Raw genomic sequence first — 16045 nt, 5'->3', positions numbered from 1 at the left:
TGATACAGCAGCAAACCACTTCTCGATATCAAAATATCCATCACCTTGGACTACCATAACAAACTATCCGAGACCGGGTGGCTTAAACCACAGAAATTTATTTTCTCACAGTTCTGGAGGGTCGGAAGTCCAAGATCAAGGTGTGTGCTGATTCAGTTTCTAGTGAGAGCTCTTTTTCTGACTTGTAGATGGCCACCTTTTCACTGTGTGCTCAGATGGCTGCTGCTTTTTGCATGTGCGGGGAGAGAGAGAGAGCGCGTGCACTTGCTCTCTAGTATCTGTTCTTATAATCCTATTTTGATCAGGCCCCCATCCTATTACCTCATTTAACCTTAATTCCCTAAAGGCCTTATCTCCAAATACTATCATATTAAAGGGTTAGAGTTTCAACATAAGAATCTGCAAGGACATAAACATTCAGTCCCTAGCAGGTGTTAATGATGAAAAGAGAGTAAGACATAGTCCCTGCCCTCAGGCATCTCACAGTGGAATCGTTGAAATTTGAGAAGACTTTTTTATCTAAATAAAGACACATGAAGAATTTTTATATAGGCTTTTTTTTTTTTAAGTTGAGACTTCTAAAACACTACTCTAGAAATAATGCTGGCAACCCTAGCAATGATACAAAGTCACATGCTTTAAGCTGTGTTGACTTTTATAGTGAATGCAATATGTACCTTCAGTTTGCAAAGAAGAAACATCCATAGTTAATGAGATGGAACGGGGTGATGGGGGAGTGGGGTTGATTGCTATTTCTTCTATTTCATTTCTTTCCTTTAATGTTGCAACTTCACTTCAGGGAGGGTCTCTTGGGCTGGATAGTCATCATCATATGTGGATATTCCCCAAAGAGGTATCTTTGCCTCAAGCACCAATCACTCTTCTAATCAGATGGTTTTAATACAAACACACTACTTCATGGAATAAGAGATATTTAAGCTCCTTTTCCTTTGAAGAAAGATAGTATACCTAATAGGCCCTTTGAGACTCCATAACTCACTCAGTACTGCAAAATAAAAATTTTTTGAAATGCTCCAACATTAGTATTAGGTGTTCCTTTTAATATTGATATAAAAATGTTTGGAGTTGGTGGGGTGTGCACAGACCACCGTCAGCTCTTTCTTATGGCATTTATTTGCCTTCTTATTTCTTATTGCTTTTTTTTTTCCTTTGGTTTTTGTGTTTATTTGTAGATAAAATGTGAAGATTCAGTTCTTGTATAATAACACACACATGTTCTCTTCATGGGTTTCTCTTTTCAATGTATTTAAATTGCCTTCCCTGGTCAAGTCAGTTATTCAGTGTTTACACTATGTCAATTTATTTGTTACAGTATTTAAGATTCTATAGTTAAATGTATATCCCCTTTTTTGTTACACCAGTTACTTTTTCTGAAGTTAATCATTGCCTCATTTTTTTCAACTGTATCAATTGCTAGTTCATCTCCAAACTTTCCACTAAAGCCCTAAAACTCCTCCTTAAGGTGTTTAAGCATCATCTCCCTAGACTTTTCCATCTTCTCCCAAGTGGGCTGCTCGCTCTCTAGGCTGTCTACATAGCTGTTACTCTGGTGCTTCCCTTCTTCATCCTAACAATTGCCCTTGAGAATGAATGGAAGTAGAGGGTAAGTGTGAGCTGATAGAATTTTGTTTTGTTTTGTTTATAAATTTTGTATGCGTGAAAATTTTACATTAGTTTGGTTGACTGTAGAACACTAGGCTGGAAAGAACTTCCATCTGTAAAGTCAAGTGTTGCTTTTGCAAAGTTTGATGCCATTCATATTCCTGACATGTCCCCACCGAACCCCTGGAAGCTTTTCAGATATTTTCTTTTGTCCCACTTGTTCTGAAATGTCAGGATTATGTGCTTTGATGTAGGTCTGTTTTCATTCACCCTTTGAGTACTCCATAGGATTTTAAGTCTAAAATGTCATATTTTTCATTTCTGGAAATATCTGTAAATCATATATTTGGTAAGGGTCTAATACCCAGAATAAAGAACTCTCACAACCCGACAACATAAACAACCCAATTAGAAAATGGATAAAGGACATTTAGACGTATTTCCAGAGAAGATACACAAATGGCCCAAACTAGCACATGAAAAGATACTTAACATCATTAGTCATTAGTGACATGCAGATCAAAACCATAATGAGATACCACTTCACACCCACTAGGTTAACTATTTTTAAAAGAAGAAAGAAAAGGTGTTAGAGAGGGTGGAAAAATTGGAACCCTCAAACATTGTTGGTAGGAATATAAAATGATGCAGCTGGTGACACAGTGGGTAAGAATCCGCCTGCCAGTACAGGGGACACGGGTTCGATCCCTGCCCCAGGAGGATACCACATGCCACAGAGCAACTAAGCCCGTGTACCACAGCTATTGAGCCTGCGCGCTAGAGCCCATGAGCCACAGCTACTGAGCCCATGTGCCGCAACTACTGAAGCCCACGTGCCTAGAGCCTGTGTTCTACAACAAGAGAGGCCACTGCAATGAGAAGCCCGCACACCACAATGAAGAGTAGCCCCCGCTCGCCGCAACTAGAGAAAGCCCGTGTGCAGCAACAAAGACCCAACACAGCCAATAAAATAAAAAATAAATAAATAAATAAATAAATAAAATGATGCAGCAACTGTGGAAAACATTTTTGTAGTTCCTCAAAAAGTTGAACAGGATTACCCTATGACCAAGCAATTCTTCTCCTATGTATCTACTCAAGAGAACTGGAAATACATGTTCACATAGAAACTCATCCATAAATATTCATAGCCGCTTTAGTCATAATAGCCAAAAAGTGGGAACAGTCCAAATGTCTACCAGTTGGTGAGTGGATAAACAAATGTGACATACCCGCACAGTGGAATATCATCATAAAACAGAATGAAGTACTCATACATGCTACAACATGGATGAACCTTGAAAACACCATGCTAAGTGAAAGAAACCAGACACAAAAGGCCATGTGTTATATACTTCTGTCTATGTGAAGTGTCCAGAATAGACTAATCCATAGGGACAGAAAGTAGGTTAATGATTGCCAGGGACTAGGAGAGGAGGAATGGGGAGTGACTGCTTAGTGAGTATATGGTTTCTTTTGGGAGTGATGAAAATGTACTGAAAGTAGATAGTGGTAATGGTTGCACAACTCTGAATATACTACAAATCACTGAATTGCACACTTTAAAATGCTTAAAATGATGAATTTTGTTTTATGTGAATTTTATTTCAATTAAAATACATATATACATGTATATATATATTTATTAGTTATATATATGAAAGCGTAGCCTGTAGATGGACATTACTAGAGTGTACTTTCTATTCATATTTTGAACATTTCATCTTTAGCTGTAGGAAATGAGCATCTGTTTTATCAATACTAAAATTAGAAACATTATAATTTTCATCTTATAAAAGTTTTTTAAATGGCAAAATGTCCACCATAGGGGTAGATGCATATTTAATAATGTGGATAAGAAAATGCTTACCTGTTTTTTATACTCTCATCTTATTTATATTATGTTAGCCCTATTAATAAGAGGTCTAGTTCTTTAATACTGTACACGTTAACGTTAGAACATTTCTATTCAAAATTGATATATTTTAACCAATGAGAGACAGTGTGGTGTACATTTTAAGAAACATACATTCCATCTCTTTTGAAAAAAATTATTTTAATGTTTTTGTTGTTGCATTATGGATGACCTTTGTCATAACTGTTAGTAAGTGTTCCTGAGATTGAAAAAAATGTTAGTGCAAATATTTATACTAAATATTGCCTAATATTGACAATACAAAAATGTGTGGCTCTGAGTAATAGCTAAGACAATTATTTGACTGAATTCTCATAATCGAACATTTATTAAATGCTTAACATGTGGCAGGTACCATTCTCTGCATTTACATTGTTAACTCATTTGTTACTTACAACAAACCAATGAAGTAAATACTATTATCTACACTTTTCCAATAATGAGTGGAGACATATAGAGGTGTTGCAGGTGGTTAGGGTAACCACAGACACAGCTCTAGTGCAAAGTCAAGATTTGAATCTAAACAGTCTGGTTGCAGAATTGAAACTCATAATTACTATACTGTGTTGAACTATATGCCTCACAAATATTTGTTTCCATTGGAAAAAATAAGTTGCTTTATATACGTATGTATATATATACATTTTTTTTTTTCTTTTTCTTGGCTGTGCTGGGTCTTTGTTGCAGCGCAGACTTAGTTGCTCTGCAGCATGTGGGGTCTTAGTTCCCTGGCCAGGGATTGAACCCACACCCCCTGCATTGGAAGGTGGATTCTTAACCACTGGACCACCAGGGAAGTCCCAGTTGCTTTATATATTGTAAGATATTAATGCTTTGCTAGGAATGATGTATTCAGAGTTTTAATGATACAGCTAGTTTCTAGTAGTGGCATATATTATAGAGTGAATCCACATTGAAATCTTTTAGGAGATAACTAAAATATATGATGGCTACTATATTTTCTAGGTGATTAGTTGATACAATTCTAAACATAAGTAAATTTGATCCTGAAAAATAAAAGTTGCAATGTAGACTCATTTATGACATGGCACAAGATTATGTTTACTAATCCAAATGCCCGCACATTACCTTTATGATTCTAGCTAATAAAAACAAAATTATTGCTTATGCCTTCATTCTCCAAAAAAAGTGTGTACTTTTTTCTTTGCATTATTTCTTTGGTACCTCTTCACAAAACAATGTTTTCTATATGTTATCCTGTAGCCACTCAGTAGGTCACTCAGTAGGTCAGCTTCCAAGAAAGAAAAGGAAAATTGGAATTCAGTGTCTCTTCATTTCATCAGAGATTTTAAATTCTATTTTCATTGTTAAGAGTCATAGGCTTGCAAGTGCAAAACTAATGTTTGATATGGGCAAAATAAATATCTTTATTCTTAGTTGTTATTTCACCCATTATTTCGGTGAATGAGTTTTTTGAATTCTGGAATTACAAACCAGTAAACAGATTACGCACATGCTTTATTTTTACCTTGTGGCAAACCTAACAATAATTACATGTAATACATAAGTGCTAATTCTAGACTTTGCTTTAAGTGTATGAATTTTTTTTAGTGATCACAGCCTGTTGCAACAGTATTTGATTTTTGCTCGTATAAAAATTTGAGTATTTTCTTTAAATTTTAGTTCATTGGTAAAAAATTAAACTTCGCATTTATTAGATATTAAATGCGAAGTTTAATTTTTTAAATTCTCTTTCTCTGCTTTAGAAATATCTATATTGTCATGATTTTATGCTTGAATCAATTTTAAGGTGTCAGTTTTTAATACATTGGAAAGTTCTAGTATTGCTAATATTATGATTTAAGAAAATTGTCACTTTTTTTTTTACTACAGATGCTTGCTAACGTGTCATTCTGTTTTCTTAGGAACTTCCTGCACCATTACTTGATGATAATTGTAAAAAAGAATGTGATGAAGATGTATGTAATCATGAAACAGAATCTAGAATGAAGATGAAAATAGCTTGGCGTTACCAGTTGTTACCCAAGATGGAGGCAAGCCAATAAACTATTTCTAAAATTTACAAATATATTTGTTTTCATTTTATAGAATCTCTTGTGGTATACTTGTTACTCTTTAAATGTAATACAATGTACATTTGTTTATTTAAATAATTAGTTATTTCATTTGTAGAGTATCTTTTCAAGATGACTTTTCCCCCAGTTTTATTGTGAAATAATTGACATATGTCACTATATAAGCTTAAGGTGTACAGCCTGATGGTTTGATTTACATACTTTGTGAAGTGATTGCTACAATAGGTTCAGTTAACATCCGTCATCTCATATAGATAAAATGAAAAGAAAGAAGGAAAGAAAAAATATTTCTCCTTGTGATGAGAACGTTAGGATTTACTCTCTTAACTTCACTCTATATTACTCAACAGTCTTAGCTATAGTCATCATCATGTACATTGTATCCCTAGTACTTATTTATCTTATAACTGGAAGTTTGTAACTTTTAACCATCTTCCTCCAGTTCCCCCTCCCACTACCCTCTGCTTCTAGTACCCAACATCTAATCCCTTCTCTCTGTAAATTAGTTTCTGTTTTATTTTGTTTTGTTCTTAGATTTCAGGTGTGAGATCATACACTATTTGTCTTTCTCTGACTTATTTCACTTAGCATAATGCCACTAAGTTCTATCCATGTTGTTGCAAATGGCAAGATTTCCTCATTTTTTTGTGACTAAACAACATTCTATTATATATATCTCACAACTTCTTTATTCATTTATCCATCAATTGACACTTAGATTGTTTCCATTTCTTGGCTATTATAAATAAAGCTGCTGTGAACATGGAGTTCCAGATAATCTTTTTGAGTTAGTGTTTTCATTTCCTTTGAATATATTCCAGAAGTGGAATTGCTAGATCATATGGTAGTTCTATTTTTAAGTTTTTGAAGATCCTGCATACTGTTTTCCATAGTCACTGCACCAGTTTACAATCCCACCAATATTGCATAGGGTTCTCTTTTCTCCATATCTATGCCAGCATTTGTTATCTCTTATCTTTTCCATGATGGCTGTTCTAACAGGCGTGAGGTGGTTATCTTAACAATTTAATATTGTAGTTTAATTTGCATTTCCTGAATGACTAGTGTTGTTGAACATATCTTCATGTACCTGTTGGCCTTTTTAGTATAGTCTTTGGGAAAATGTCTATTCAGGACCGTTGTCCATTATTTAGTTGAGTTAGTGTTTTTCTGCCATTGAATTATATGAGTTTTTAAATGTATTTTGGATATTAACCCCTTATCAGATACATGGTTTGCAAAATTTTTTTCCCAATCCACAGGTTATCTCAACTTTATTGATGGTTTCTTTATCAGTACAGAAGCTTTTTTAGTTTGATGTAGACACACTTGTTTATTTTTTATATTTTGCTTATGCTTTAGGTGTCGTATCCAAAAACTTATTACCAAGACTCATGTCTTTATTCCTCTGTTTTCTTCTAGGAGTTTCATGGTTGCAGGTCTTACATTTAAGTCTTTAATGCCTTTCGAGTTAATTTTTGTGAGTAGAGTAAGACAACGGTCCAGTTTCATTCTTTGACATGTGAATATCCAATTATCCCAGCACCATTTATTGAAGAGAATGCCTTTCCTCTGTTGAGTATTCTTGGCCTTGTCAAACGTTAGTTGACCGTATATGTTTGTGTTTATTTCTGGACTTTCAAGTCTGGTCTATTTGTCTGTTTTTAGGTCAATATCATACTGTTTTTGATTAATATAGCTTTATAGTATAGCTTGAAATCGGGAAGTGTGATGCCTCCTGCTTTGTTCTTTCTCAGAATTTCTTTGGCTTTTGGGTGTCTTTTGTAGTTTCATATAAATTTTAGTGGCTTTTTTTCCTCCTTCCATAAAAAATGCCATTAGAATCTTGATAGGGATTGTATTGAATCTATAAACAGCTTTTGGTAGTATTAACATTTTAACAATATTAATTCTCCCAATCCATGAACATGGAATACCTTTCCATTTATTTGTGTCTTCAATTTTCTTTCATTAATATCTTGTAATTTTCAAAGTAGAGATCTTTCACCTCCTAGTTAAATTTACTCCTAAGTATTTTATTGTTTTTGATGCTATTGCAAGTGGGATAATATTTCCTAAAAATAAAATTATGGATTTTTTTTTTTTTAACCCAAATAGATTTTTTCATTTCTTCCACAACCTCCCTATAGAATCTTTTATTCTAGGGTTGCAAGACAGAGTAAGTGAACTAATTTAGCCATTTCTATCTAGTATGGTTACCTATAAATATTCAATATAAGTAGTGGTTCTTTGGAATTACTATTTTTATTCCTGTACATTTCATTTTCAACCATTATATTTTCAAGCTGTCTGGTAACCTCACCTATCTGGAATAGACTAAAAGACAGGATGTGAAGGGGAATTTTCTGAGAAGTCAAAAAACACGTCAGTAAATCTGCCCACCAAAGTTCATGAACTCTGTTCCTGTTGAAGGCCCATCCATTTAATTGTTTCCTTCATTCATTTTTCAGAACACTTTAATGTCTACCAGACATTATCATACTGGTAGAAAAGAGCTGGAAATTCTGTCTGAGTAAGACAATTCCCATAGTCCACGCTTCTCTAGTCTTCCACATTGACATCAGTGTTACCTTTCCCAAGTACAGAAATATGTTTACAACACTCCTTAACTGAAAATGCCTAATTTGGTTTCCTGTTTCCACTGCCCCCTTCTAAATGCGTGGCAGACTATCAATCACAGTACCTTCCTGCCAGCCTTAGACACAGCCTTTGAATTCTCTGCAGAGTGTCTGGGTGGTCACTACCAGTTAATGAGAATTAGAATGTGAGATGAGACCCATTATAAGCCCACAGTATAAATATAAACTTCTCAAGATTGGATACAAGATTTATACCACCTAATCCAAGCTTACCTTTTTAGTCTCTGTCCTGTGTTTATATAAAACAGTATATTCACCCATCCTATGAGAACTACTCTTAGTAAATTGCTTGTATTTCTGCTGGTGATGCTTTTCACTTTCTTTTTCACCAACTCATCCTTCTCCAAGTGCAAAATGATATGTAATTGTCTAGTTTCTTATATTTGCTTCCGTAGCACCATATGTATTTTAAAGTACTTCTATACATTGTTTTATAGTTAGTTGGTAGTATAATTCTTTTCTCCACCAGACAAAATTCTCTAGCGAACAGAGAGCTTGTTTTATTGTATTTTCTCTTGTATTTCCAGCACCTGTATTAATGCCATTTATTCATTCAGTCAGAAAATATTGATTAAGCATCAAGTGTGTACCAAGTATAAAATGTGTTGTAATAGGTGGATATTCAACTATGGTAAATTGTCCTAATTTAGATGGGAAAGCTATTTGAATAGTATTGTTTTTAAGTATTATTTATTTAAATGACATTTATTTAAATGACTTTTATTCAATTCTTAAAAATGGGAAAAAAATAAAAAAGAAATTTAGGTGGCCCTTAAACATACAAGAACAGATGCTGAATTTCAATTATAATAAAAGAAATGCAAATTAAAACTATGTTGACCTGCCATTTTTCTCTTATTAAATTGTCAATAACCTAAAATGTTTGGTAACACACTAAATTAGCAAAGGTGGGAAGAAACTGGTACTTTCATACTTTGCTGGTAGAAATGTAACTAGGTACAGCTTCCATGAAGGGTAATTTGGCAGTATCCTTCAAAATTACAAAAACTTATACCCTTTGATTCTTTGGGAGATTTACATCATGAAATTTTCATTTTACTCAGATGTAAATGAATTATGTATGACCTATTTATGAGGCATGTTTTTTTTTTTTTTTTTTTTTTGGCATGTTTTTTTAATAGCAAAAGATTGGAAAGAACCTAAATGTCCATTAGTAAGCAACTAGTTAAATAAATTATGGTATATGTGGACAGTAGAAAACCATATATTTGTATTAAAAAGTAAAAGGAAGCTCTATGTAATCAGACGTTGTTGCAGGCATAACTTAGAGTGTGATTGAGAACTGGATACAAGAGGCTAAAATAAATGTGGTTATTCTGCTTGGGAAAACGTGAGTTAATTTGTAAAGATTAAAACAGACAAACAATGTAGGACTAGCACTTGAGAACCCTAATAGCAAAGAACTTCATGCCTTTAATCTGGCAGATTCATTTAAGTAACTGGGATTAAGGCTAATTTTTTTGTAAAGAGTGGCTGTATTTCTAATTTTTTCTGCTGGTATGTTCTGATAGATGTTAAAAACATAAGCTCTAATTTGAATTTAGCTTTTGTGTAAGAACAATATACCAATTCAGTTTTAGATTATATAAAATACTTGTATCTTCCATTTCCTTTGTTTTTACTGTTGTCGCAGGGAGGTTTTGGTCTTTTCCTTGGTCACTAACATTCTTGATGCGAAATGGTCAGTGAAAATGCAAGTAATTGAAACTTTAAGCCTTTTTTCTTACTGCTTGTTATAAAATCTGTTTAAACTTTGGGAGAAAGTTCTTTGTTTCTTTGTAACTAATTGTTTCCTTCTATATTGTAATTACAGATGCTTTTCCTTTCCCCTTTTACATATAAGTAAACATAGCTTACTCTTTTTTTTTTTTTTTTAAGAGTATGGTGTGCTTGCAGTTGTCACTATGGGAGTAAATTTCTCAGAGGTTACACATTAACACATAAACCTCGGTTTTCAAGGCTTACAGCCTCAGTGTTTTAAAAATTATGCTTTTACAATGATCTTCTCCAGATGACTTATTTTCCCATTTTCTTCAGGACCCCGCTAACTTTTATCAGGAATGTCTTCTTTTGTCACTCTACATAAAATAAAACCACTCTCTCTGATCCCCTTTCATGGCCATCATCCATCTCCTCCTATTAGAGTGTGAGTCAATGAGAGAAAAAGACTGACTATTTTGTTTTACTGGCATATAGTAGGTGCTCAATAGTGATTTTTTGACTACATGAATGAATGAATTATATAGTATGTGAGTTAAACGTTAAAGTGAGTTAAGTTGCATTAATTAATACACATAAAATAGTTTATTTTGAATTTACAGGCAATGGTCAAACTTAGGTTTGCTAGTATTTACAAGTAGGCTCTGTCAAGTTTAGAAAATAGAATCATCTTCTGGCTTCTCTGTTTTTCTTTGTAATGTCATGAGCATGTATATTTGCCTGTCACAGAAATTTTATCTATCATGATTTGCCATGACCAATAGACTTTGATGATCACTCATCATTATAAAACAACAACAGTAAAGCCCTGGTCTTCTGTATTTTACTTGAGACAAAATGTAGTTAACACTGTTATGAGTAAAGATTAAACAAGTAGTCCAAAACATAATGCAACAGAAAGGTATTCTGTTGATTATGAGAGATGCCTTTTAATATAAGTCATCACCAGGTCCTAAGAGTGTAGTCATATTCCCATTTAGGGAATACAAAAAAGGGTAAGAATATGTACACTTAAATAAATAACAGTAGCTCAGTAAAGCATGAGGTAGTGCTTCTTCCCGTTAGACGGTTGTGTAGTTTTTAGAAGCCCACCTTCCCTCATCCTGTGATTTTGATTTTCTCTCCTAGATGGACATGCCTCCTTCTTTTCTATCCAATCACCACACCCTATTCCCTCTTCACCCCAAAGAATTCATAGCCTACAGCATTTTTGAGACTTAACTTTTTCAGTATTGTAAAGCTCTACTACCAAGGCCTACAGTGGCTCCAGAAATATATGACAGCATATTAAATCTTTATTATATTAAATCCTCATTACACTTTGGCTTTCCGTCTTAGTGGTTTAGCCACAACAGTCCTGTGACAGATGTGTGCATGTTGTAGATGACAACAAATGCCATTTTTCCAATAAAGCAATGTAATTGCAAAGGATAGTGATGGATCTTCTGGTTCTCTAGTGAATCATGACATAATAATAATAATTAATAATATTTATGTAGTGCTTTATAATTTACAAAATATTCATTTCCAGTATTGCATTAGAATCTCACAACAGCCTGGTGAAAGTTATTATTAGCTCTGATTTCTGGTGATTGAACTGAGGTTCAAAATGGTTTAGTAACCATTTGAGTTCTTGCTTTCTATTATGCCATACTGAGACACAAGTAATGATAACAATAATAAGAAAATGTCTTATTGAGGCTGCTTTTTTGCGGTGCAGCCTTTCTCTGAAATTTAACATAGTCAAGGGGAGGGATTGTATTGTTTTGTTGCTCTGTGCTCCTCCTGGACCCCCGTCAGAGTTCACTTTCGTTTAGCATAGTAAATTTTTATTGAAGCATTCCATTTTACTCTCTTCCACAGTTGACAAAGTTAAAGGATAGTTTATGAATGTGAAATAGAAGTTTTCATAATGTAAAACTAAAGCAACATGTTCTTATCAAACTGAGTAAATGGAATAGTTATTGATGATAGTTTAATTTTTTTTGATGCACTTATTTTTTTCAGGAAGCTGATAGTTTTTCATGGATTACCATTACTACTACTACTTATTATTATTATTATTATGTTTAAGCATTTAATGACCTTTTTTAGAGGAAATATTTTAGGTCTTTGTTTTACAATTGTAAGCCTCAGAAGATTTCAAAGCATTTCAATTATCTAATGATATATTAATGCTCTGTATCTTGGGTAGAAAAAAACCTACAGAATTGTTTTTCCTCCAAGAGTATATTTAATTTTCTTTTTTATTTTTTATTGAAGCATTACAGTTTTTAATCATTAATAAAATGTTTAGTGTCTACCTTGTGAATATTTTAGTTGCCCTATCTAATTTTAATTTCTGAAAAAAGTTAATAATTTAATTGTAATAAGAAAAGCTTCCAAATTTAATTTTACATTTTGATGAATTATTTGTATTCTATATGTAAACTGTCATAGCATGAAATCAATTTTCTGCCTTGGTTCGCCCCAAATCTGATATTTCTATCACTTTAATATTATAATTAGAAACATTGATAGAGACGGCAACTTAAAAAGCATACTTTATTTCTTGGCAATTTAGCATATTTCTCAAAGTGCATCGGACTTCAAGAACACTCAGTCCACTAATAAATTTATTAACTCAAACTTAAAAGAAGCGAAAAGTCTCTCTTTCTTTCTCTCTCCCCATGGCCAGTCCGCCAAAATAGATTATTCATGCTTATTTGATTCAGGTAGGCTTTTGCAAGCTTCCCTACTAGGCCTGGGAATGTGGTACATTGAGGCCTTTTCAGAGGCTTCTGACATAGACCAAGCTTTTATTGCATGGTGTTTTATTATTACCAAATCCTAGTCTCCACCCAGTTTGTAGGCACTCTACTTATTCTTTTGAATCAGGAAAGGTTATCACCTACCTTAATCCATGCAGCAGTGTGGATTAAGGACACCAGTGTGCCCCAGGATTCTCAAAGAGGATCCTGGAAACTTCTTGTTTCTTCTTTTTTGCTGTCTTTACTAAATTCTATTGGGCCTTAGAGGGATTTGCATCTGAAATGGGCAACCTGGTGTTTTTCTCAATGAAGACATCAGATCAAAGTTCAGTTAGTCAAGGCCTTTCTAAAACATTAAGGAGGTTTGGACTTACACAATAAAAAGATGAGCTCTAGCAGAGATTGCAGTAAAAACATTCTGAACTATAATCCGGATAAAGAATAGATTATAGGCCAAAGAACAGACCTTGTTTAAATTGCTTTAGACTAATAACTTTACATTTAAAAACTTTACATCCTATTTTTAAATTTTAATGTGACAATATATTTGTCGGTACTTTTCGTGGCATATAGATAAATCATGTTTCTGAGAACATACTTCTATATATATTGTATTGAAAAGATTAGATTAAGCCAATTGATAGGTTGCTTTCGTTAATGAAAATAAATAGTACCTTATGGAGGAATGAACAGCCATTTTATCTAGAAAATAAGTGTCAAACCCTGAGACTCTGAATCTGAGAGTAATGTTTCTATTAGACTTTAATTTTTTAATTCTCTTTCACTGTATAATTTGATGTTTGTAGGCATTTAAGAATATGAGTTCTTGAAGCCTTAAATGCAAGAATATGAGTTCTTGAAGTCTTAAAATGCAAATATCTAGTGTCAAGCAAATGTCTGTTTCTTCTCTAAATTACAAAGTTGTCAGTTACTTAGTAAAATAAGTTAAGAAACTACTGTGTATAGTTCTTCAGTTTCTGTAATGATTATCTAGTTTTGTTGAGTGTTCTGAAACTTCTCTGTTTTGTAGCATTCAAGACAGTGGAAATTAAATAAATTTAGATCAGAGATTTTCTTAGAAACTATTACCAGGTGGAATCTATTAGTAATTCAACTTTGGTTGGAGGTGTATTTGGATAGAGATATATTTCGAATGTGCTGAATGAAAGAAATCAGCCCAGAGTCCATTCAAAGCAATATAATAATAATGTTATATTATTTAGGCTTCAACTATCCTGTGTAATTAAATTCAGCATCAATAGTATTAGAGTTTCTTATACAAAAGATAAGGTTGGAGAAATTGTTAGTAGAGGGCACAAAAGAGGAATTATCAGTGAACTAATGAATATGCCAGATTTCTGATTTAACTGATAGAGCTGATGTACATTCTCCCACTTTATCATGTGCCCTGTTCCTATCTGGAATACCCCAGTATATTTTGTACTGTAAGCTTAATTTTAAGTTTATAAGAAGTTTTGAATACTATATATATGTATATACATGGTCTTATGAGAATTTAGTTTTAAAATGATACTCAGTTTAATGTATATAAATAGCTAGTTTCTTTTGGCCCTTCACCAATGAGTTAATTTGGCTTAAGCTTTCTTTTCATTCTTAGCAACTGTAAATTTATCTTAATATTAAAACTTGAAGTCTTAAAGATTGAGTTATGTATGTAAAATTTTTGAACTGAGGAAGTATAGTAAAAAAGCAAAGAGTTGTTCAATTTCTTATCAAACTTAGGGAACCACCAGGAGTGAAGATATATGGGAGATGTAAAGGTTGATTTCTAACTCTAGATAGTTTACAATAATAAAGATTGTTGCATGCTTCTTTGACATTTAATAAGTCTCTGTGTATCAGCTCTTCCTTATTTGCATTAAAATGCATAAGTATATGAATATTTTGCTGAATGTAGGATGAATAAATTGCAGTTTAAAGAAAACAAATTTTTTACAACCAATATGAATTTTCTTATCAGGCTGGACCAGTATCATCTTCAAGATTTGGTCACTATTATGATGTATCAAAAAGGATACCACAAGAACTAATTGAGCCTTCAAAATGGCATGGATTTTTTCTTCCAGAAAAAATATCATCAACTGTTAATGTAGAACCCTGGTAAGTTATTGATTTCAATTCTGTTGTCAAAGGTTAATAAAATACGTTTTTACCAGTCTTTGAAAGAATTCATATTTAAAGGTACATATCCTAATAAATGTTAGTTTTCTATACAATATGTAACCTTAATTGTACATTTCATATCATTTCATTATATGTGGTTTCCTTTTCTCATCCTGTAACTATTGGACCTACTATTACTCTTTTTTTTTTTTAATTTTATTTATTTATTTATTATTTTTTGGGGGGTACACCAAGTTCAATCATCTGTTTTTATACACATATCCCCGTGTTCCCTCCCTTCCTTGGCTCCCTACTATTACTCTTAATTTGCAACTTGTAAAATCTGGATCCCAAATTTACAATACCTGCTATTTTTGCTTTCAATAAAATGTGAAATAGTTCTATATTAGGGTCTTTCAGCCCTAAATGCACATGGACACCTAAATATTGTTTATTGATAGTAATAGCAGTGAAAATAATATAAAATCATGCTGTTGCTCCATGTTTTTTGATACATGCTCTTTCAGAAAGTAAACAAGTGCCTTTCAATATTTTATTTATTAAGGCTTTCTATTTCTAGTTATGCTGTAAATAAAATAATCTGCTTTTTTTTAGATAACAGGAGAATTTAGCGTTTGAGTTTTGCAATGAAAAGTTTTAAGTAATAAACTAACAACATATCTATAGTGGTACTAACTTTATTAAGGCACAACTCTGAATATTATAGTACTTGACATTGAATAATTTATAAAATATTAGAAATATTTAATTTCAATTCTTATTGCATTTGGATCAAGGGAAGGTAATTCACAGAATAGGTTATTGCCTCTGTTTTCTTTCGTACTATAAAACCTTTATTTTCAAAGTGAGATGAGTTATTAAATGGAGATTTAATAGAAAGGAAGTTGTGAAAGGAAATGACTTAAAAATCTAGAGTCTCTTTCCCGGAAATATTACCTGAGAATTCAGTAAAGACTATCCTGTTTATTTTTCTTAAATCTCTTTCAAAAAAAATTCTTTATTAGTGTATTCTCCAGTCCACTTGGCTGGAGACTTACCGAAAGTGATACTTTGATGATGTCTTGGTGTTAATAGCTGCCGTTAATGAATGAGTGCTGTGTGTCAGTCACTGTACTACATACTGTACATTTGTTATCTAGTGTAATCCTTGTATCA

At 32.9% G+C, this 16045-nt stretch overlaps 1 protein-coding gene across 5 annotated transcripts in view; it reads left to right on the top strand.

The window, feature by feature from the left end:
• ELP4 (elongator acetyltransferase complex subunit 4) overlaps window positions 1–16045 on the top strand; it is a 230047-nt gene that overhangs the window by 60888 nt on the left and 153114 nt on the right. For all 5 annotated transcript variants that reach the window (XM_057750211.1, XM_057750210.1, XM_057750214.1 and 2 more), the window contains exons 4-5: window positions 5425–5553; window positions 14727–14866. In XM_057750211.1, the coding sequence (XP_057606194.1) occupies window positions 5425–5553; window positions 14727–14866 (269 nt within the window). The remainder of the gene's footprint in view (window positions 1–5424; window positions 5554–14726; window positions 14867–16045) is intronic.

Source organism: Hippopotamus amphibius, chromosome 9, assembly GCF_030028045.1.
Source record: "Hippopotamus amphibius kiboko isolate mHipAmp2 chromosome 9, mHipAmp2.hap2, whole genome shotgun sequence".
Lineage (NCBI taxonomy): Eukaryota > Metazoa > Chordata > Mammalia > Artiodactyla > Hippopotamidae > Hippopotamus > Hippopotamus amphibius.
The sequence above is the reverse complement of the archived record's forward strand: the minus strand, read 5'-3'. Positions and strand labels throughout refer to the sequence as shown.